Genomic DNA, 24026 nt, shown 5'->3' with positions numbered 1-24026 from the left:
TAAATTGGAGAATTTGGAACATATAAAAACTCATCCAAAAATGTAACACTTTCAATGAAGCACCTTTATTTACAATTTTCATCATCTTAAATGAAAAAACAATGAATAGTTGCATTTACACAAACAACATACTATATGTGTATGACATACTGTGTGCATGTGTGTGTGTGTGTGTGTGTGTGCGTGTGTGTGTGTGTGTGTGGACATGTTTTATATCCCGGTGGGGACCTAAACATGAATGCACACCAACACATGGGGACTCGTGTCACTGTGGGGACCAAAATTGAGGTCCCCATGGGCAAAAAAGCTTATAAATTGTACAGAACAATATCGTTTAAAAATCTAAAAATGCAAAAGGTTTTCTATGATCTTTAGGGGTAGGGTTAGGGATAGGGGATAAAATATACCGTTTGTACAGTATAAAAACATTACGCCTATGGACTGTCCCCACGGAGATAGTAAACCAGACATGTGTGTGTGTGTGTGTGTGTGTGTGTGTGTTCATGTTTGTATATCCCGGTGGGGACCTAAACCTGAATACTAGGAGTGTAACGGTTCTCGGTAAATAATTGAACCGCACGGTTCTCCACCAACGGTTCAGCACACGGTCCAACGCGCTTGGACCGCGGTTCATCTTAAATCTGACGACGCATTTATAATGTGGTTCGTTAAAAATGATAATGCATAAAACAGACTGACAAAGTTCAGCTAATGTATGTTTGTCGATGGATACACATTTAATACCTAAAACAAATAAAATAACGTAGACAAATTTCAATTGACGTATGCTGTAATATGACCAGTCATTTATGCTTTCATCACCCGGTGTTGTGAGCGCGCGAGTGCAGGTGAGACCTGAACAGCACGTGTTGCTGTTTAAACTAAACTCATTCAAGCCTTGCCAATTTAAACATTTAAGTGCAAGATGATGCAGAAGAAAACTCACTTGCGCGCTGTGAGAAGATCCGAAGCGCGCATAAGGAAAGTCTCAGACATGGCGCAAATATTGAGTTGTCTTTGAAGCGCTTAAACGGACAAATTCACACACGAAGTAGGTCAACATGCCTATCTTGTCGAGTATCTTAACAAACATAATAGGTTATGTCCTAAGTGAACGGACGAAACGGACGAAAAACAATGCATGTGTACAGTATCAGTGTTCTGGATGTGTTTCATTCCTCTTAAAGCGACAGCAGCATATTCCTGCTGTCTGTTAAAAGTCAAGGAAATCACTCACTGCTTGTGACTCAATAGCTTCTGTAACTTCAATTATGATTCGTCTTTATTTAATTTGTACATATGCAATGTTATGTTTTATTTGATTACTTTAATCCATTTCTACCTTAAAAGGTATATATACAGTATCTTATTTAATTTTCTGCTTTGCTCTGTTGTTTTATTGGTGCTGTTACTTGTAGCTTGATTATTTGTTCTTATTTTTATTTGTCTGTAGTCCCTTTTCCCTGAACATAGCACAAATCGAACCGAACCGAAACCGTTACTCTAAAACCGTGACACAGACCGAACCGTGAGTAATTTGAACCGTTTCACCCCTACTGAATACACACCAACTCATGGGGACTCGTGTCACTGTGGGGACCAAAATTGAGGTCCTCATGGGCACTAAAAGCTTATAAATTGTACAGAACAATATTTTTTTTAAATCTAAAAATGCAAAAAGTTTTCTATGATCTTTAGGTTTAGGGGTTGGGGATAGAATATACAGTTTGTACAGTATAAAAAACATTACGCCTATGGACTGTCCCCACAGAGATAGTAAACCAGGCATGTGTGTGTAAGTGTGTGTAGAATAATTAAGTGTGTGGAAATAATTAAGAGACCGTTTTAAAAGCATAATTTCAGTTTTTCTGAATTTATCATTTATAGGTAGATGTTCAGATAAAATGATCACTCTTGTTTCATTCTGTGAACTAATAACAATATTTGTACCAAATTTCAAATAAAAATATTGTTTCTATTTACATTTATTTGCAGAAAATGAGACCTGGAGAAAAAGAAAAGATGCACTGTATTTTTTTATACCTCAAATGCTGCAAAGAAAACAAGTTCATATTCACTTTCAAGCAATACAACAGTCATATTTGTACATGTATTTATATACCTGTACAAATATATACATTTATATACACACTTCACAGGAAGTGTTATTATTGCAGCTATACTCTACATATATCTTCAGTCTGTGCATCAAGACAACAGACTTCTGTATAATTCAAGACTGTCTTATAAGCACTAGGTGCTTTCATCTGTTAAATCTTGAAATACATAAAGCATTGCTGGTCCATTAAATAGAACTTAGATAGTTAAAACAACCGCTGAATGATTCATTAAATGAAGAGGTTTCATTTCATAGGCCATAATCTTTTGTGATGAGGTTAATGTGGTGCTGCCCCTTTACTGACATTATTATTGATCTGTAGGAAGTTATTTACAAACTAGCACTTGCATTTAAAAACAATTTTTTTATCATTGTAATGATCTACTTTATGTGCCATAAAGGCCAATAACACGTTTTTATTATGTTACAATTAGCTGTGTCACAAACAACCGTCAACACATGCACACTGTGAAACACAAGAATGTGATCCGCAGGCTCAATGTCACTTCACACTCTGCAATTACACGAGATCTCCTGACATGTGGCATCGAGGGAGAATACATCCATGCTGTGAAATCTTTAACACCCTTCTCCTTAGGCCACCTTAAGGCCTGAATGTTGTCTTCCAGCATGTCTCGGGGCCATAAGAAGATATCTTTCCAGACCCTTATATGACCCTTTCAGGTCAGCTGAAAGCTACAGAAGGCCAACTAAACAGGGTAGTAAACACTGCTTAGAATCCAGCTCACACTAGATGGTTTACAGTCATATAGTACAATAAGAGTAGTGTATATGATTCTGTAGGACGAAGAGCAATGTCAGTAAACTGTACGCAAAGCCCAAAGCAGGCTACTTAAAGCTAGCTCTGTTTCTTTATAATCTTCTTTTACAACCATGTTGCACTGTAACATTCATTCAGAAGAGGGGATACAGCTGAATTATCCCCAAACTAAATGCCACTGTCCCATGTGCTGATAGGATCAAACAGCCCATTACATAAACAATAAGCATTGTTACACAATATGCACACTACAGTGCTGGTTAAATGATACAACAACTAATGTGATGGGAACATTAAAAAGGGTGACAGTCTCACTGAGGAATTTCGGAGAGGGAACCGCTGCTGGAGCCTGGAGGGCGGCACACAGCAGGTCTAGGTTAATACAACAGCGACTGATTTAGGCCAAGGCACCATTTCTAAAATAAGAGTGATTTAGCTCCAGCAAGGGCACCGGACAGTTAAAACCTCAGTCGGGGCTCTAAAAATAGCCCTTCTGCTTTAATACCTCCCTGAGGTGCTCTCTGTGTGCATTTCTAAAAGAGGAAAAGCACACAAAGCAATGGCCGGGTGTTTTTATCCTCTTAATGAAACCAGGAGGAACTCAAATCTCTTAGCAGGGAAGAAATTTGTTAGATGTTTGTTACGATAAAGCCAAATGAAAATGCACAGAGGAAAAGACACATGAACAAATGGAGTGGTGCAGACATGACACATGTTTGTATAGGCCAACCCAGAAGTTAGCACCTCGCTGGTTCCCTTGACCGAAAGCCTATGCGTTTTTCCCATAGACTTTTGGAAGATCGCAAAAAATAAGATCTGTGATTAAAGTCCCAGTGAAATGAAAAATGACAATGTCTATTTTTCTTGAAATATTGCAGTGTTTATTGTAAATAGTTTATCAATGCGAGTCATTTTCTTTTTTTAAATGCGTGTGCCCTCATAATCTTCATTTAAAATCTGAAAAAGCACTTCCATCCTATAGTGACTATCCATCTTAAATGATGTATCTTAGACGGCTTGAGCGGAGCATCCATCAACTCCTCCCCTTCAACTGTCAGTCTGCTGCTAGATCTATTTCAATATGCAACAGCTGTTTTTATACATCCAATCAAATCGCAGAGAAAGATGAAAGCCACGCCCACTATTTTTCTCATTCGAAATTCCGTTTTACTTGGAAATGCATCAAAATACCGAAGTAAAAACGATCGCAACTTCCGGTTCACGGGGACTTTAACAAAGGTTAATCATGTTTACACATTTTGTCCATCAGGATAATCTTTACAAATGAACACAACATTTGTTACTTTTGTAGCCTGAATTCAATCGGCAGAAGTAAGAAGCTAGACAGAGGCTATAAACAGACTACATGATGTTCGCTGGATATCAACTTCACCACCACCAAGCCTACACTCTTAAAAATATAGGTGTTCCACAGCGATGCCATATACCATTCAGTCAAAGGTTCTTTAAAGAACCAACTCTTTCTAATCTTTGTATAATATGAAGAACCTTTTTTCACCACGAAGAACCTTTTGTGAAACAGAAAAGTTTTTTTTAGATGTTAAAGGTTCTTAATGGAACCACATAATGCATCATAAAGCACCTTCATGTATTAAGATTGTACAACAGCTCTTTCAAACGTGTTCCCTGGTAAATAATTCCATCCATAAAAGTGAAGATGGAAGACGAGGTGCGGGAGAAATTGAGGTCGGGAATTTACATCATTAACAGAAAAGAAGGTCAATCTGCTAAATCGAATGTTGGGGACCGGTTCTCAGAAATGGTTGCAGCAGGAGACAACAGTAGTAACGGTATATCGGCTACGTGAAGTGCAAGTTTCTATGGTTCATAAGCGTATTTTGTTGGCAGTTTACAGGGCGATGTAATCTAATGGCTGTTTCCAAGCACTTTTAGGCTGAAATAAAATCTGTTTTCATTTACATTACAATGCCTAGTATGTCTATTTAATGCTCACGGGTGCGGGGCAGGTTGTAAAAATAGATACAGTGGTGCGGGGCGGGCTGGGGCCGGCCAAATAATTTCCTAAAAGCGGGACCCGCGCATCACTAGTCCCCGCCAAAGGATGTAGTCGCTTATAGCAACTTGTTAGCAAAAATCACAATCGGGTTACAACAAGTGTGTTTAATGTCATAGATTTAAATGAGAATATATTTAGAGGTTTTGTTAAGCACAGACCTTATTTAAGGCAATTCACCAAAAACCCATTCAAAAAACCCATAGACTTTGGAGCGATGGAACCAGAAGTTTTAAAATGCTTGTGGGTTTTGCATAAAAACGTGTCATCTCTGCTGTTCCCTATATACCTACAATGCAAGCCTGCCACATTTAGAACTCATTCTGCACACAAATGGAAAGCTAATGGGAAATATGCAAACTAAAATAGCGTTTCTTATCTATTCACTGATTAAGTGCCCTCTAAGAAAGCGCACGCTGTATGAGATCAGCTGTGGATAACACTGACCCTCATCAAGACTTTTCTTTTAGTGATTAAACCCGGTTACCACAGAAAGCTGCAGAGTCAGAACTGCGCAGTGTGAAACCTTCATTCCTATGTGAATAAATGACATTGACAATGTGGCCTCCTTAGCGACAGGAGAGAGTGCTTGAAGAGTTATTCTGCATCGCTCTACTTTGCAGTCTGAGCAGATTCAGTTTTGGAACACATACACACACAATGTATTTGTTTCACATTTGTTTTGAAACAGATTAGGGTGATGTAATGTCAACTCCAATAAATCTCTGACATTTCACAGTTGAGGTAAGGACAGACTGCAAAACTAGTCAGACTTAAAAAATCATTACAATATTCAATACTGCAATGTCAATTTTGCCTAATTTGCTATGACCAGAAAATTATGAGCATTCAACATACTGCCCAACCTTACTGGTGGTAAGAGATAGCATATGAGAGATGTAAAAACATGATCAAGAGATCAGACGGAATAGCTAAAGCCTGAAATTAATAATAGTTAATATTGCATCAGCTGTAATACATTAGTCGTATATGATGTTTAAGTCTGATATCAGACATGGTCATGTGTCAGAATCTTGGAGAACATGACCTCTCTCTCTCTCTCTCTCTCTCTCTCTCTCTCTCGCTCTATCTCTCTAGAATAAAAAATAATAAAATAAAATAAAGTGTGATGTATGTAGTGCAACTTAAAAGTGGTTTATAATATATGTAAATATATAAAAACAGAAATAAATTATAGGTTAAACAAAGATTCCCAATAGCAAAATCTCTCTCTCTCTCTCTCTCTCTCTCTCTCTCTCTCTCTAGAGGTGTGTGGGAGATTTCAAAGCGTGGGGACGCTGCACTAGAATTAAATGGGGTGGATTATTCATCCCTGCATTGCAGTGCCAGGATGTTTATTTCAGTGGCTTCTTAGTGAACGGGCCGTGTATTTCCCTGCCCTTTCACAACATAGTGTCCTAAAGCCATTCCAGATTAATACAGCTCAGCCTAAGAGCTTTGTATAGAACCGACCATTCATTCTGACCTTACTGCATAAACAAATCATTGAGCTTCGTCTCATTTTGCTATTATCAGTCCTGCGATTCAGAACTCAATACTATCTGGCTCTGGCATGACTATATGTAACTGCTATAGTGCACTGATCACCCAAAATGTCATAAGTGGGACAGAAAATAAAGGCATCCCTTGAAGGAGAAGCTTCCACTGGTGTTGCCCTACATTTTTCTTGCCTCATTGTTCAGGTCCTATAAAAAGACATTGTGATCTAGGGGGAAAAGTGCTAGGGCTCACATTAAGAATATAACAATCAAACGACAATGTTAGGAGACTACAACCCAGTACTAATATATAAAGTTAATTCCACCTGCAATTCACCTAGAAATTGCAATAAGATAGATTTAAATGCTTTGTAAAGACAATGTGAAAACTCTGATTCTGTAGGTGGTTGCCAATGTATTGTTATTTGGTTCCTAAGATGTTCTGAATGGTTGTTTGTGTGTTGTAATTGAGTCGATAAGGTGTTAAGAGTTGTTGTGGAGGTTGAATACTGGTCCAGGTCAAAAGAGTTTCAAAGTCTATGATATCTCTACCTTATGGGCTTTGTTTACTTTTATTTAATTTCATGCATTTTGTTTAGGTAATCAAAGATCATTCCTTTCACAATAATATACATCATAATGTATTGTGTAAAATACATTCACAATAAAATTCACAACTCAACCGAAAAAGATGTAGGGTGAAGCTGTGGCTTATTTCAACTACCTTGTTCTCTTAACAAAACTAATAAACGTTAATTCCAGTCATTACTTAAGTCTATACAAAATAACAAAAAAGTTACTAAAGACATCCTTTGCACATATTTACAACATAACATTGTATAGAGATAAACCCAATAATTTCAGTATCACATCCAACAAAACTTAAATTTTTGTTTATATACCACCTTTTTTCAAACATTTTTATTTACTCAATTTTTAATTCCTTATCATAATTATTCCATAAAATTCCATCCAAAAGATAGCTTTAGGACAAAAAGCACAAGGTTTATGATATTTATGTTTGTGACACAAATGTCCAAAACAATACTTTAATAGTGCTGTTTGCCTGATGCTTAAAGGGATAGTTCACCCAAAAATTCTGTCATCATTTACTCACCCTCAATTTGTTACAAATCTGTATTAAAGGCGTAGTTCACTTTAAAATAAGCCCCTATTGACTTTCCATAGTAGGAAAAAAATACTATGGAAAGTCAATGGAGGGCTTATTTTAAAGTGAACTACTCCTTTAATTTCTTTGTTTTGATGAACACAAAGATATTTTGAAGAAAGTTTGTAACCACTATTGGGGTAACCACTATTGCTTACCATAGTATTTTCCCTTACTATGATAGCCAATAGTGCCCCAGAACTGTTTGGTTACAAACATTCTTCCATTTTTTTGTTCAGCAGAACAACAAACTTTATAAAGGCTTGGAACAACTTGAGGGTGAACTATCCCTTTAATTTCTGTGCAACGGGTGCAGACAGGTGCTGTACTGCAGCTTCATTAAATGGCTTCTTTCAACAAAGCCATGCAACAAAACACTGTCTTCTCTGGAAAGTCCTTTCAAATTTACTCCGGATTCGCAGATCAGTTTGTCCAAAAGTAACAGTGCCCTGAAAAGTGACTCCTCACACAAAAGGTGGATTATCTACAGAAACTCAGGGGAGGGTGATGCTTGGCCACTAGAGAGAGCCGTGTACCCACACGTTGAGTGAAATGCCCTCCCCCCCCGGCGAAAGCTTGCCGTGGGCGCTGAAGTGATGAAAAAGCGCACCCTCCTCCCGCCTGCAATTGCTGCTTTCAACCTCCATCAAATTTTGAGTTACCATAGGGAGTAACCATCAGCTCACAATCACTCAAAATGTCCCACTTTAGATGTCTCCTGATAGCTTTTTTAACGGACGATTATGTCGTCCGCTTACACATACGTTCAAAAACGGGTATGATGTGCTGCCATGTTTACGCTTGTTGCAAACAAGACGTGAAACCAAGAAAAACAGTTTCGTTCCAGACGTTCTCGAACAGTTGTGATAATTAACCGCACAAATGAGTCGTGAGAGTCATGGACGGATGATCCATTATCGAGACCATTAGCGCTCGAGTCACATGGTAACAGAGGTCAGATGAGAGGTGTCACAGCGGCAGGCTCGGAGGGTGAGAGCGCGGCTGTCTCTATGCAGCGAGGACAGCAGAAATGGAAGTTTTAGCTGCCAAGACTCCAGGCTGTAACTCTAGAGCCAAAGTCTATGTAGATCATTAGTAGCACATCACAGCACCCAGCCCTGCTGTCATAACCTGATTTGGAAACGAACAGGGTGGAAGACGTGCATCCAAGATCCATAATACATATTAAACCACAAAACACAAACAAGTTCCTTCTGTCTAACCTGGCATCTGTGCAGGTAACCACCTTATCATTCATGTATTTGACAGAAATGGTTAGATCACAGTGTGCTGCACAATCTGACAACAATTCCAGTTCAATAACAGTGGAAGATCATTCTGTTATCTTCAGTCCACCCACATTACATTGGTAGTAAATTCAGGACATCGCTTGTCTGCAAAAAACATCCCCTGAATGAGACCACAGGCAGTAGATGTGACAGGTTGGCTTAGACTGTCAGTCAGTATCTGTTTGGAATTTTAATAGAATAGTTCTCAAAAATGAGAGCTTATAGCAAACTAAATCTGTATGGTGTTATTTCTGGCACTGAGTACAAAAGTTAAATTTTTATGCATCTGTTGTCATACAACAAACTGTCAAACTGAAAATAAAAATTAAAATTAAAAATAAAAATTTAAGATGACGTTTAGGTGAATACAATTTTAATTTGTATTTTCTTGTGTCACCAGCTATTCGTTTAAGGGTCACCATTTCACAGAATAGTTAAAAAACCTTCAATACTATTTGATTAAATCATGTAACATTAACACTGACACCTAAACAACATTCATAAATTCTAATTAATAAACTCTTAAAACTATTTCATTATTTTTATGAACCTCATACTGGCAACATGTAAATCCACATTTAACATGTAGATACACATTGGATGTTAATACAAAAAAGCCTACAAATATGCTTTTCTCATAAAAAGCATCCAACTATAAGTTCTAGTGTCAAAACATGCAATCTAAATGAAAATCCATTTTTTCCAAATGATTCATAAGAACAGTTGCCCACCCCTCCCTTTATTTCTCATTACAGGGATTAAAATTCCCATCATGCCCAGCTTTCCTCTAACATGCTTTGACAGTCAGTGCGGGCACACACAGGCTGTATGTATGACTTCATAACGTAAGACTGTACACATGCTGTGAATCATTTCAGTGTTTACTGTTAAAATCCGCAGCTTGGGTTTAAACCGCATGTGTTGGCTTTTTGCACAAAGTGCATTCTGCCTTGTTTTAGACTGATGCCAAAAACAGTCTTCTTTAATTTTTACAATAAAATAACTGCTATATTTAAGTCATTTTGCTTTGTGTAGAGTATAGTAATGATTCAAATACTATTTATTTGAAGTTAATCTCAAGGGATATGGGAGAGGGGTGGTCGACAGAGATACTCTGCCTAATGTAACCATGGAAACTAACCTGGCTGTTTTCATTGACAAAATAATCCCGCCACACTGAGGCTGACTTTACAGTCTAACATTAGAGAACAAAACCTTTGAATTATTTAATGGTACCTTTAGCAATATCAATGAACGTAACATTCATTAGCACGGTATCATTATCAATTTGGGAAAATAGTACCTTAAAGGAATAGTTCACCTTCAAAATGAAAAGACAAATTTAGACAAATTTAGACTTCCAATGTCGCTTTGGATGAAAAACTGCCAAATGCATGAATGTAAACATAAATAATCAATTAATTTAATATTATACATATTATATTATATATTGTTAGGCCGTTAAATATGGTTATTGATGAACAATGGTTTTAAAATGAAAAAAGTAAACACCCTTTGTTGTGCCCTATTTATGGAAAGTGTCACTTATATCAATTAAAACTCATTAAAGGGATCATATGCCGCAAATACTCTTTTTCTGTGTCTTTGGTGTGTTATAAGTTACCCACGCATATATTAGACACGTAAAATTGCAAAAATGAAAGTGTCGGAACAAAAGATCCATTCTATCTAAAAGCGAATGCTCACCCAGACCTGCCTGAAACACCTCGTGTAACCACACCCCCACAAATCTACGTCAGTTGGTGGTATGAGTTGACTAAGACCGCCCAAATGTATACGCAAGTAAGGTGGGCGTACCTGTCAGTACAATTGCTTTGGAACCTGATGTTCCAAATATGGTAAGAGGCGTTACATTTCCATCACACGCTTGCAGTATTCGACCAATCACTACACACTGGTTAACTGGCCAATCATAGCACACCTCGCTTTTCAGAGCGATGAGCTTTGTTAAAAAGCTTCGCGTTTCAGAGAGGCGGGGCAAAGAGGAGATTCAATCATGCATGGTATGTGGAAAATACAGTGTTTTTGAACCTTAAATCGTGTATTCACATTGCATTATATTTAAAATAAATTATAATATTCGTTTTAGCCCTGTCATATGACCCCTTTAAGATCTGCGTTTTGTTTTTTTGTCACAAATCATTTAGTTAAGTGTTCAGTTATGAGCTAAATCAAAATAATACTCACTCTGAAGAGTCTATGAAGTATATTCCAAGAGCGCCAATGCTGAGTGCAAAGACCAACACCACCTGGAGGGAGACACAGAAAGAAGAGACAGAAAGGGAAAGACATCATTAGTGATGGTCCGCTGAGAACAGTTTAATCCTGGAGCTGTTCAACAATCAGCACAACTCATTTCCTCTCATACTACAAGTGTGGAGGAGCCATAACACATAGGAAACTTCATAAAACTGTAACTGATCCCATAAAATCAGGCTGTGTTTTAAAGCTGAGTGCGTTGCCTAATCTAAACATCATTTCATTGCCTCATACTGCAGTCACATTTGAACATGCTTACCATGTCCTAAACAGTCCTAAAATCTGATGCATTCAGACACAGCCGCAATCTGAGATCCTCAGGTTTTGTCTTTATGTCTAGCCAAATGCAACTGAAAACAGAGATTCTCATAAAAGGAATGTTTAATCAAGTGAAAGTGTCTCTTGGAGAGACGTTTTTAAAAGCACTGGATAAATCATTTATGTTCAGCTGCTACAGTATATCAGTGAACTGAAGGCGCTGGGGAAGTGTAAATACAATAGGCTGAAGAAGGTGAGAGGAAAGATCACATCACTGTTGGTAGACTCAGGTTTGGAGCCGGGAGATGATTGCAACATCTGTATTGTCGATTTACAGAAAGAAATCAGTCAATCTGAGGAAACCCCTGAATCATAGTTTGGACCGGTCTTCATATTCAGACTACAGATTATAAACAATACAGGGTAGATACTCGGGCTCTAAAGATGGCTGTTTTTATACCTCTGTACAGCAAACTGCAAGTATTATTGACCAACCCTAACCAGTTATGTCTTTGAAAGCAAATAGGCCGACATATTTGTATTTGTACATGCTGTGGAAACCACAAGCTTGCACACACAACAAATACTGTATACTGTATAACGTAAGGTTTAAAAGAGAGGGAAGTCCTGTGCAAAAAGTCAGGTCAAACAGAAACAGTAGCTCTCGAATGGCTTCTTTATTAGGTTGTGTGACAGTAGTACACATCCATAAACACATTTCCTGTTCAAACTCCCGGTTCTCTTTTTGATTGTTTACTGACAATTTAAGTATGGCCTACTGATGCATTGAACAGCTGAGGTGGCTTAGGTGGCTATTGATGATGTATTAGTCCAAGAGAATTTGTTTTGCTGTGTTCACACAAACGCAAATTGACCTATTTGCAAGAGCAAATATGATGAAAAGCAGTTCGTGTTCCACGCAAGTTGAAAAATGTCAACTCGAGCGAGAAATTCACGCGAAGTTTGAAACGTCCGGATGCGTGAAGACACTCCAGGTCACGCAAACACTACAACTTGACTTGCTATGACGTAAATAGCTGCCCACAGTTGCTTCAAACATGGGCCCCCAAGTGGCACAACTTCCGTAAATGGACTTTGGCAGCACTGGCCACAAAATGAGCGGGAAAAAAAACGTGTGATTAGAGATAGTGTGACTCTTCCCCAAAGTTTTGGATGATTGCAGTATTTAAAAAAATCCCTGTGTTAAAATGCAAATATTATGAGATCTAAATGTAAAATATGGTTCCATATTGAATTGAACTAAATGAGGTTGCTTTTCAAACACCATTTTTGTCCTAGTGTCTAAGACTTTGGTCCACTTAATTTACAAAAATAACTGACACCAATACATAAAAACAGTCTCTTATTTCAATAAGTGAATGAAAACTCAATAGTTCCTGTTTTGGGCTTTTGGTGCTCCTGTTTACCACAATCGATGCACAACACCCATTCAATAATGTTCTGTTATGGGTTGAATGTTAAGGGACAAAACAATTAGTTTGTGTATATTTAAAATATAAGGACACCATTCAAGCAATAGTGCAGTCAAGGTTATGCTAACAACAGTCTATAGCTAAATAATGATAAAACGCATGATAAAACCTGTCCTGCAAAGCATCCCATAGAAGACTCTAGAGGGAGTTATCGTAACTAGTCCCTTCTAAAACTGGAAATGGAACGCTCTGTCACTGGCCTAGGTTAAGTTTCCAGGGAATGGAAAAGTCTTTTTTTGTGTGGTGTAAGGTGAATGGCCCTTCTTGACCCTTAAGGTCAAAAGGGCTATTGGCCGGTGAGTGGACATCTCAAACATTAAAGACTGGAAACTGCTCCTGCCAGACAAGGTGTTTGTGTACCCAACAGTGGAGAACTGTACTGATCACTCCATTGGGTCAAAGGCAGGGGTCTATTTAAGAAGTAATTCTACACAGGGACTATTGTTCAGCATGAACGATTAGCTCCTTTTCATTAGTATTACAACAGGGTATCATTGTATGCTTGTGGCCAAAATCATTGGACCAAACATGGATCAGGTTCACATTTCTGAGACCATTCATTGTTTTTCCAAGTCAAAGAAAGTCATTAAAACATTGTCATACATATACGACTATTTAAAATATAACTGACTACATAAGACCGAACTTTTTTGTTTAGTAAAAATGGATTTGTTTCCCCCAAAATTTCAATTTTGTATTCATTTACTCGCACTTGTATCTTTCCAAAATCAAATAATTTTCTTATTTGTGAATACTCTGTTGAGTGGTAGTACATTGGAAGTACATTAATACATTATGACTGACCTTAATGCTTGATAAAGCACCCAAGAGTGTCCGCAAAAAAAATCACGGATAATTTACTACATTTCACATCATAGCTGTATATTTTAGCATGCTACCTTGACCAATCAGCATTCAGAACAGACATTAAACATCTGACAACAATATATAATCCTAATCTGTGTTACACTATGACTGTAGACAAAACAAAACAGTTCCTCTCTACAATTCACAACAGCATTCATATTACTTTACGGAGGCCAAGATCATTCAGTTGACTTAACTCAGCATTATCCCGTGAAAGCATTACACAACACCTCTCAAAGAAGCAGGATCACAACATCTATTATTGATAACCAGGGGCTGATTATTTTCATGGGGCCTGTATTTGGATTGATATTCCACATTGTCTACTGAGAAAACACCTTGATGCATTTTTAATCGGGTCTCTTTGTTTGGGTGATAGTAAGTTCCAGTGAGTAGCAGTTGGAGGGAAAGGAGCTGTGTGGCTCAAGATAAGAGGAGACTGTGGAAACAGACACTCCTCCCTCAATGGAGGAGATGCTGAACTGCAAAGCACTTAGACATCTTTCAGGAGAGCTTCTTTTGATCAAGGATACTGGTGGAGCACATTAATGCCATGTTGATTTTTACAGGTCAATGTCTTTCGGTTGACTTCATACGTGTCTTGAGCCACAAGAGGGCATAGTTTGATTGTTGTGTGTATTTAGGGGCCGTCCTGATCATGGGCCTCGGTGTTGTACTGAATTCTAACAGCAGGCTGGTAAAATAAAGACATAGTGAAACATATTGACACTACAATAGGCACCTGGATGCAAATGAAATAGTTTTGGGTGTTATAAAGAGGCTGTGTGGCTATAAAGGCTATTTGGACCAGCAACAAAGCCAAATAAATCTGACTGCCACACAAAAACAAACACACAGACCCACTGTATCAGTACAAGCAAAAAAAGCATTTCTGTTCAGCTGAATTGTGGGCGTTTTCTCTATGGCTGGTTGCTGAAAAGCTGAGCAGTCCTGATGAACTGAGAAGATAAGAGGCATCGTCTTTAAACTGACCCAGTTATTCATCTGGAAACATCGGTGCCAGTACTGCGCTCACAAAGCACGTCTCTCCCACGAGCTCGCTGTAAACCCATTACTGCAATTACAGTACTGGAGGAGTAGAGAAATCACAAATACATACTGCACAAAGCCTTCAACGTCAGAGATGCATTCTGGGATATGGAGTATTTGATAGAATCTGTGTTTGATCGACATGCTTCTCTAAGCAAATCTGTAAAGCTAAAGTTTCAAAATACACGTGATGCCTTTCTATTTTTGAAACGGTAGTATCGTAGTACCGTAGGTAATGTTGTATATGCGCATTAATATTCATTTGAACAAATCTGTAATATAACCCTTTACATCCCATATATGTCATGTATTGAGCCATTTGAATTGCTGGTGTTTAAACCTTGGGGAAATGGTGTCTTTTCATCACAAATACAAAATATGTAGCGCTTAGTCCATAACCCAGTATTTGCTCACTTGTCATACAATGCACCATATGTGGACTCGCCCTTGCCCAGAACAGTCATGACACGAAACATGACTCACAAATAAATAAACATCTCTGAGTGTTTTCCTGACAATATGCGTAAGATGATTCACTATTCATATCACACAACGACCTGACCGCATTGTCCTTCCCTTCTCGCTGTGATGAAATTCATTGGACAACTTTCTGTACATTTTCTATTGAGTGAACATTGTTTCTGTGTTGGTGATACTGAATTCCAATTATATCATTCTGACTTCTCTTTGCCACTTGACAAGCCCCTTCAAAAATGCACTTTAACAGATCCCATGAATAATTTAGCTGACAGGTGATTTAGCCAGCTTGCAAATTAGTTTCTTCAAATTAGTAGTAGGGCTGGGCGATATGGCTAAAAAATATATCAACAATATGATGTTTCATATCGTTCTGTATCGATAATTATTGACTTTTTTTTGAAAAAGTAAAAATGACAAGTAGAACAGTTTGTATTGAACATTACATTGAACACATTTTGTAACATTTTAATTTCAAGAGTTTGTTTAACACTTATTTTTTAAAATCTTAATATAAGTAAGACATAATGAAGATATTTTGTTTACATTTTATTTTGGTACAAACAAAACATCAGACAGGTTTTGCGAAATGAATTCCCCCGTGTGGTCCTCGGGAAAAAATTAAATGCACACTTGAGCTTATGTACGGGTCACACGTGCGACTCGTCCAGATGTCCGCGGTTGTTGCAAAATATGAGATGGTGGAAAGCTCCTTACATACATGGTGGGCCACCATAGTCTCGTCAATGAATGGGAAACACTGCATATTCCAAAGGGTGGTAGTGGTTAAGATGATGAAATAAGTTGCTTGTGTTTTCGTGCTTGGCCGGGACGTTTTTTTTTACAAAGCTTACACATAACATTGTTCTGATGTTGGTCGGAAGAAAAGAAACCAAAAAACTGCCACACTGGCGAGCTGACATTTCCTTTTTTGTTGACAATTTCCTCGCTGCCGGCAGGCACGGCACTCATCTTGCATGTGTTCTGATGTCACATGGCGATGACGCAACTAAACATGAGAGCAACACAACCGAGGAGGTCCTGGCTGCAGGATGCAGTACGAGGCGGTGCTACATATGGGGGCGGAGCTACACGTGGAGCTCCGCTCCCTGCACGTCTCATTGGTTAGTGGATGGGGTAATATTAAGGGCGGGTCTATGTGTCGTCTCGCCCTAACCTCGCCTTATTGGTTAAACATAAGTAATGACGTCGATTCCTCAGTATGCGTCACTTCCGCTATATCTAGTATCACGGTGAGTGTGAGTACACGGTCTGTATTTGGGCAGTTTTTTTTACAAGGTTTAATCCCCACGTTTAATGAACTTGATTGTCATTGATAAACAATTGAATAGTTCAGATGCAAAACCCTCTAAATGCCACATCATTAACTTGTGATGTTGATGTTAACGTTTTTTATATATAGCAGTTTGCTTCAAAAACTGCTAAATACCACATTTTGCCCTGTCGGAAATATATGTTATTGATGGATAAAATGCTTGTTTGACAATGCCAGACAGCTGTTTTACTTGCCAGTAATTGTATGTGTAGACACATATTTACACACACGTAAATGTAATGCAAGCTGTTTATCTTTGTAATTTTATGTTGTTATATATGCTTATGTTGTAGTATTTTTTTAATCCTGCTGTATTCGTATACATTTTAATCATTTGTTGTAATTGAAATAAAGTGAATGATGTAATTCAGTAATTGTGTCTGCTTGTTTTTTTATAGACAAGGAACATTGAAGCTATGTTAGATAAATAATAAGCATGATTGTATAAAGGCAACACACTAATTGGCTATTAAATTTATGGATCTATAAACCTAAAGAGAAACAATGTTTTTTTTAATGTTTTTGGACTGTTTTCTTAGAAATTTTCTTCACTTAAAAATAAAAATTTACATATTATATGAAACAGTAATAATGTTCAGTAGACTTTTGTCATTTTTCTTTTATCTTTATATTTCTCAAAAATTTTATCTTAGAACATTCTGGAGGGCCCCGGATCACAGTTTGAAAGGGAGGCGTGACGAGAGCCGTGGGAGGAAGAAGCCAGGCCTGGACTCGATTGATAATAAGTGTCAGCTGGGCGTCATTCCGGCCTCCTATCTCTCACGGAGGAGTGGAAGCATAAAAGGATGAACGGCAGGAGAATACGGCGAGAGAGGACCGGGCCCGGACATTAGTTAAGTTTTGTTTAAGTTTGTTTATGTTTGTGTGTTTTATTGCTGTTTATTGTTTATTTATTTTTGAATTAAAGTTTGTTAAATGTTCGCCGGTTCCCGCCTCCTTCCTTCCGTTTTATTGAACTATATTACAAACAGTAATAGAAAAAAGTAGGATAATAAATGATAGACTAAATTAATTTTAATAATAATAAAAATATTAAATAAAAACAAGTAAAGGACGGTAAATAAATAAATACATGGACATACTTTGTTAAATGAAAAATGAGAAACAAACTGTAAACAAAGACTCTTGCTTACAAACTTACAAATGAATGAAACGCTTCTCCTGAAGTAACTTTCATTGTATTAAGTTTTTAATCATACTATTTATATTAATAAATAAATACAGAGTTTATATAACAATCGGTTTGAACGGCACCGCACTAAGTCGAACAACAATGTTTTTAACCTCAGTTCCTGGTTTCAACGTCATTTCCTTGTAACCAATGGGAAGAGTTATGGGCAGAGCGACACATGAAGGCCGTATTTAACAATAACCCCGCCTGCAAACCAATGGGATGTGTTGAGGGCGGAGCTCCATGTGGAGCTCCTCCCCCATATGTAGCACCTTCCCCGTACTGCAGCCTGCAGCCAGGTGTACTTGACACAACCCGGCAGTTTAGATCTTATTGGTTGTTTGCTTGTCAATCGTAGCACGCTCATGTAACAAAACATCTTATAGGCTTTTTAAGATCTTAGGTCTTCGGGCACATTTGAAGGAAATTATCGAGAAGCGCTATATTGAACTTTTTTTATATTGATATCGACAATGTTGTACCGTCGATAAATATTGATACAGTTTTATCGCCCAGCCCTAATTAGTAGCATATTGAGAGCGAGTTGTGTAGTTCACGTTAAATGGCATGCAAATGAGCCACAGGAAAGCTCTATCACAGCAGTGACTAGGGCTGTGTATTGGCAAGTGCCTCCCGATACGATACATATCACGATAGATGGGTCACGATACAATATATTGCTATGTATTTCGATACGATACACATTTGCGATATATTGCAATACTTTAAATAGAAAATGTAAAAAGTAGAGCTAGAAATACAACATGCTGTGCACCACCGGGGGTTTTCTGTAAGGATAAGTGTAAAAACATCCCTTACCTCTGCAGAGTGGCCATGATGTGCGATGCATGGACCTTTAGATCAGAGGTTTGGGTTCTCAAACTGTGGCTTGCGCCCCTCAAGTGGGTAGCACAGGGGAAAAAGGTGGCTCACGCAAGTCACTTGGCTGCTGTGGTGCATTACAGTTAAATCACTGAACATGGGCAGTATAAAACCTCTGGTTCATCCGTGCTGTAAATGCGCTGGTGTCACATCCGTGAAAGCACAATAAATGTCATTGCTTCTTTTCTTAATAAACTTTTTGTCTAATGCACTGCAGTAGCCAAGTGACTTGTGTCATGACTTGCAAAGCCTACAAACAGCATTATTTCATATAATTAATTACTCCATTACTTATACCAAATACTCCAAACCAAAGCACACCCACACATCAGCTCTGAGAGCTCGAAGCGTTCTTATATTTTTCGCCATGCTCGCTTCCACTTACTTTTGGCCGTATGTATATGACATGATTTAAAAAATATATATCGATAGTAGAGGTATCACTGTCGATAAACTATTGAAAAAGAAAATATTGCAATAGTTACATGTATCGATTTTTTGCACAGCCCTAGCAGTGACGTACATATATATATATACAGTATATATACGTATATGCATACCTTAACCCTTTCCAAACCTTAAAGAACAGATCTCATAACTGCTACCAAATTTGTACATTTGTATTTGTTCCTCATTATCTCGCAGTATAATTATCTGATAGCTGTCACGAGTGTGGCAAGAAGAGAACCCAAGTGCAGGCAGGCAGTGATGAAGGGGTTAACAAGGATTTTAATTCAAACAAAGACGAGACAAAGCAAAACCCACGAGGGGGCAAGAGGACATGGGTGAACTAAGGTAAAAAACTGAAACAAAACACTTCCCACGGTGGGGCAAAAACAGACTAAATAAAACACGACACAACGTCTTAACATTGAAGGAAAAACACGGGCAAGAACATGGGTAAACACAAAGGGTGATAAACTGAGCATAAACACAATACCTCAATGTAAAGCTGGGACATGAAACCACAAGTAACAACCATAACGAACCGACACAAGACAATGAACATGAGGAAGCTTTAAAGGGAAACACAAATGAGGGATAACAACACAGGGCAGGTGGAAGACAATCAGACACGGCCGGGAAACAATACAAGAAATGAGAGGGGCGGGGCCAATGACAAGACACGAGAAAACACATGAGATGTCAAAAACATAAACATCTCATGGTTTCCTCACATAGAACCTAAGGGCTCTGCCCCGATCCCGCCACACGACTAGAAATTCAGAAACAAGAAGGTGGGACCGTGACAATAGCGACATGGCTTTGAACTGGCATTACTCTCTTTGACAAGATCATGATGAAAAGTAATTTGTAATGCATTGGTAACTCGTGGGACTCCTTAAAGGGAAAATGGACAGCCCCCTGAGGAAAATGACATGGGCATTATGTAATAGTGATACAGCATACGATGAGAGTGAACTTTTATTGCTCTGGCAATATATATATATATTAGTGCTGTCAATCGATTAAAAAAATTAATCGGATTAATCACACATTTTCTGTGATTAATCACGATTAATCGCACATAACAATAATATTTTAAAATATACTTTTACATTTTAATAATTTCACATTTAATCTTCAAATTGATGTAGAAACAACATATTTCTTTAACAGCGTCATTTTATGAATGAAAGAAAACATTTTGATATTAGTACTGTAACTGATGTCTCTATTAAATTGATTATTTTAACATTAATTATAGCCATTCAACAATATAATTGAGAGCTATCATGAAATATACAGAAATTGAAGGAAGTTCTCAAACACTTTACAGTCTTTAATGCTAAATTATAAATTAAATGCAGAAGAATTCTCATTAAAGCTACAAAATCACATAGATTTCTTATTTTATTTTGTTCTTCGATTAACATTAGTGACAGGAGTCACAGCAGCACGTTTAAGAGCGCGGCCCCTTTAAGAGCTGTCTCAGTACGCAGATCTGACCGTCACCGCACTCCCATTTTCACAACTCTTTGCATTCATTTAAGATTTTATTTTACACTTTGAAGTCTTGCTTAAGAAAATGCTAGACAAAACGGGCTTTCTGACATAATCTTGTGTGGTTTTATCCATTCAAGCACGAAAGAGAACTTAACACGGATGCGCTGTCTGACAGAGATTCACCGACGCAGCCTTCAGCCCGTGACTGTTTACACCAGACTGGACCTCGCGTTGCGTTTTGCCGCGTCCCACAGTTTAGAAGCTGTCTATCTTCATTGAACATGTCAAAGCAACTGTTTAAAACCGCGCTTAAGTGGTTTAAAAGCCTGTACACGAATAAGAGCGTGATTACATAATGTAACGCTAGACAAAGAATGTCAAAACAAACGGATGCTGCGTTAATTGCGTTAAATATTTTTCACGCGTTAATTTGAAAAAATTAATCGCATGCGTTAACGCGTTAACGTTGACAGCCCTAATATATATATATATATGCTGTATCACTATTACATAACGTATAACATGGCAGGAAAACTATCCTGTGATACCTCAAATTGTACATTGTACAACGCTTCACCTAGGTTTTTTAGCAACTATCTAGCACTGCCACGGCAACCACCCAGAACAAACTAGCATCACTAGAGCGAGTTTTATAGATGTTCCAGCATCAACAACCTAACCAAATGTTATGTGGCCCAAGCTTAACTTTGAGTAGACCTCCACACAGAATCAATAAAGTAGTGAGTAGTTTTAATGTAATTATGAACACTTTTTAAAAATGAATTGTTATATTATGACCAAAAACAAACCAGAAGTTAACTTCGGGCCAGGCGTGTGCATTCGATTAAGCCGTCTATACCACTCTTTGGATACTGTGTACACTATATTAATACTATATTATATTAAGTGCATTTGGTAACACTTATTTTATTTACTTATATTAAAGGTACACAAATTCATCATTAACTACTTGCTTATGAACATGCATATTGGTTGTATATTAGCATGTATAAAGCACATATTAATGTCTTATTCTACATCCCTTAATCCTATACCAATACCTAAACCTAAAAACTACTCTATAAGCAGTAATTAGGAGTTTACTGATTCAAAAATTCGTAGTAGTTAATAGTTAGGAAATAGTGAAAATTGGTCCCTATTGGTGTGCATTTTGGTCAGGTCACCCTAAGAGTGATCGTGCATTTTGATGTATTAAGCATATTGTCAGGAGGGCACATGATTTGTAAACACTATTTCGTAATCATGGATACAACATTATCCTTGAAAGCAAACACTGAGGCGAAGTATTTGTTCAGTTCAGTGCACTCAGAAAAGTGCAAACACAACAGTATGGCTGTGTTTAACTGCAAGTCCCCATAGGACGCAACAGAGCTTAGAAAACACAACGTACTTCCACTAAATGACATGGGAGGAACCCTACAGCAACCTTCTGAGGACTAGTGATGTCAATCAGTACAGCAGAGAATGAGCTAGACAACACAAACTCAAACACCACTGAGGTTAACATAGGGATGCACTATAAATTCGGCATAGGGATGCACTATAAACTCTAGCAGCAGTAATATAATAATTTGCATTTCATACATCATACTTTTAAGTTCAGATTGTACAACAACTTCAAAATTCACGAGTACATCTCAAGACAACTATTACCTTTCAATTAGCCAGAAACCATAAAAACAATGCCAATGCTTTGGTTTTACTGAAAACCATTCAGCACTGTATGGCTGAGGGGATAAACATATCTCAAATGTGACCATCTCTCATTGGAATGCACAGACACACAACCGAGCATCCACAGGCAATACCATGAGTGAGAGCGGTGTTTACCGTGTGGATTGGTGAATTATTCACCACCTGACTCCATGGTAAGCGGCATCCTACTGGACACCGTCTCCCAATTACCCTCTCGGTGGGAAACACAGCATTGATTTGTGAAGATGCTGAGCGTTAGAGGAGTAAATAAACATATTATAAACAACATAAATGTATGCCTGAGCTTCTAGTGTGAAACCTTACATAATCATCTGGTGCTTTTTCTCATAATCGAAAAGCAAAATGAAAATTAAATAAATATTCAAATAACAACTCTTAATCCCAAATGATAAACTATGGCACATACAGTGTTTTACTTGAAAGATGCCTCATATTCAGCTGATCATTTTTATGTCAGTCTTGCCTGTTAAAGTTTCATAAAAGCAATCACAAAGCTCTTCTTTGCATGAACCCCATCTGACCCCTCAAAAATGAAACACAAACGCCTCAGCACAGCATCCAGAGTTCAGCAGACGGGTTGCCTGTCATCATGAGTTACAGAAATCAAATTGAATCGAACTGTTTTGGGCATTGCACTGATGAGAAAAGCCTGCTGGAGTCACACTCTCAAACTCCTTGTTGTCCAGATTGCAGCTTTCTGAGAGGACCACCTACACATCAGATCCCTTGTATCATTCCAGAAGACGGCTTCATTCTGTTCCAGCTCAATTCTTTCCTCTTATTCTGTTGTCACATCCACCACTATTGCTGCATCCTCCAATTTCTGTGAAAACTTAACACTCTAATGAAACATATGACCCTCGGTAACATTACAAAGTACTATAGTACAGTATTACTACACTCAAAAAAACGATTCAAGCCCGTCTTTCATAAGAAACATTAAAATTATGTTGACTTTATTTTAAAAAATACATTTATACCAATACATGAAAATATTTTTATATTCTTTATATATTTTAGATATTCTGACATAAAATGAATAAATAGTGTCATCTATGAGATTCATTTTAGTATGACCAACTCAAATTAATTTGGTTTTGGAGGCTCTGTTTGCGTGCGCATGAGCAAGATAAACTCTAGGAACGAACTCGAATGTGTGGCCGCCATTTTCTGCTGTGGGCTGAGCTCTCCGCAACGAGGAGTTACGACGGATTCTCTTCCTGTTTAATTTAGTATTGGTAAGTATACGATTTTTTGACTACTAAATACTGTCTATGTCGTAATTTTGAGTGAAATATACAACAGAGTTGAAAGATAAGTTAGGTGAATTGTGGCATTCCTGCCCTTTTATAACCTCCTAAATTAAAAACGTCTTTATTGCACAAACTGACTTAACCCCAGGCTCAGGCTGCAAGATATACTTAATTTATCTGTTTGGGAATAACGAAAACGGAGCATTTATACAGAAGAAAACGTCACAACTTATTTGATTAATAGCAGATGCAGCAAAACAATAACGGATTTGCCAACACTATACAGAGCGTATTTATTGATTTTCACATTGATTTATTGATCTGATGCTATATAAAAAACATAAAATTAGTTAAAATCTTCCT

At 37.7% G+C, this 24026-nt stretch overlaps 1 protein-coding gene across 2 annotated transcripts in view; it reads right to left on the bottom strand.

Annotated features, from left to right (window-relative positions):
* kcnma1a (potassium large conductance calcium-activated channel, subfamily M, alpha member 1a) overlaps positions 1-24026 on the bottom strand; it is a 176474-nt gene that overhangs the window by 76225 nt on the left and 76223 nt on the right. For both annotated transcript variants that reach the window (XM_057342163.1, XM_057342161.1), the window contains exon 3: positions 11100-11161. In XM_057342163.1, the coding sequence (XP_057198146.1) occupies positions 11100-11161 (62 nt within the window). The remainder of the gene's footprint in view (positions 1-11099; positions 11162-24026) is intronic.

Source organism: Triplophysa rosa, linkage group LG9 (assembly GCF_024868665.1).
Source record: "Triplophysa rosa linkage group LG9, Trosa_1v2, whole genome shotgun sequence".
NCBI classification, from domain to species: domain Eukaryota; kingdom Metazoa; phylum Chordata; class Actinopteri; order Cypriniformes; family Nemacheilidae; genus Triplophysa; species Triplophysa rosa.
Note: the sequence above shows the minus strand (reverse complement) of the source record. Positions and strands in the feature narration are given on the sequence as shown.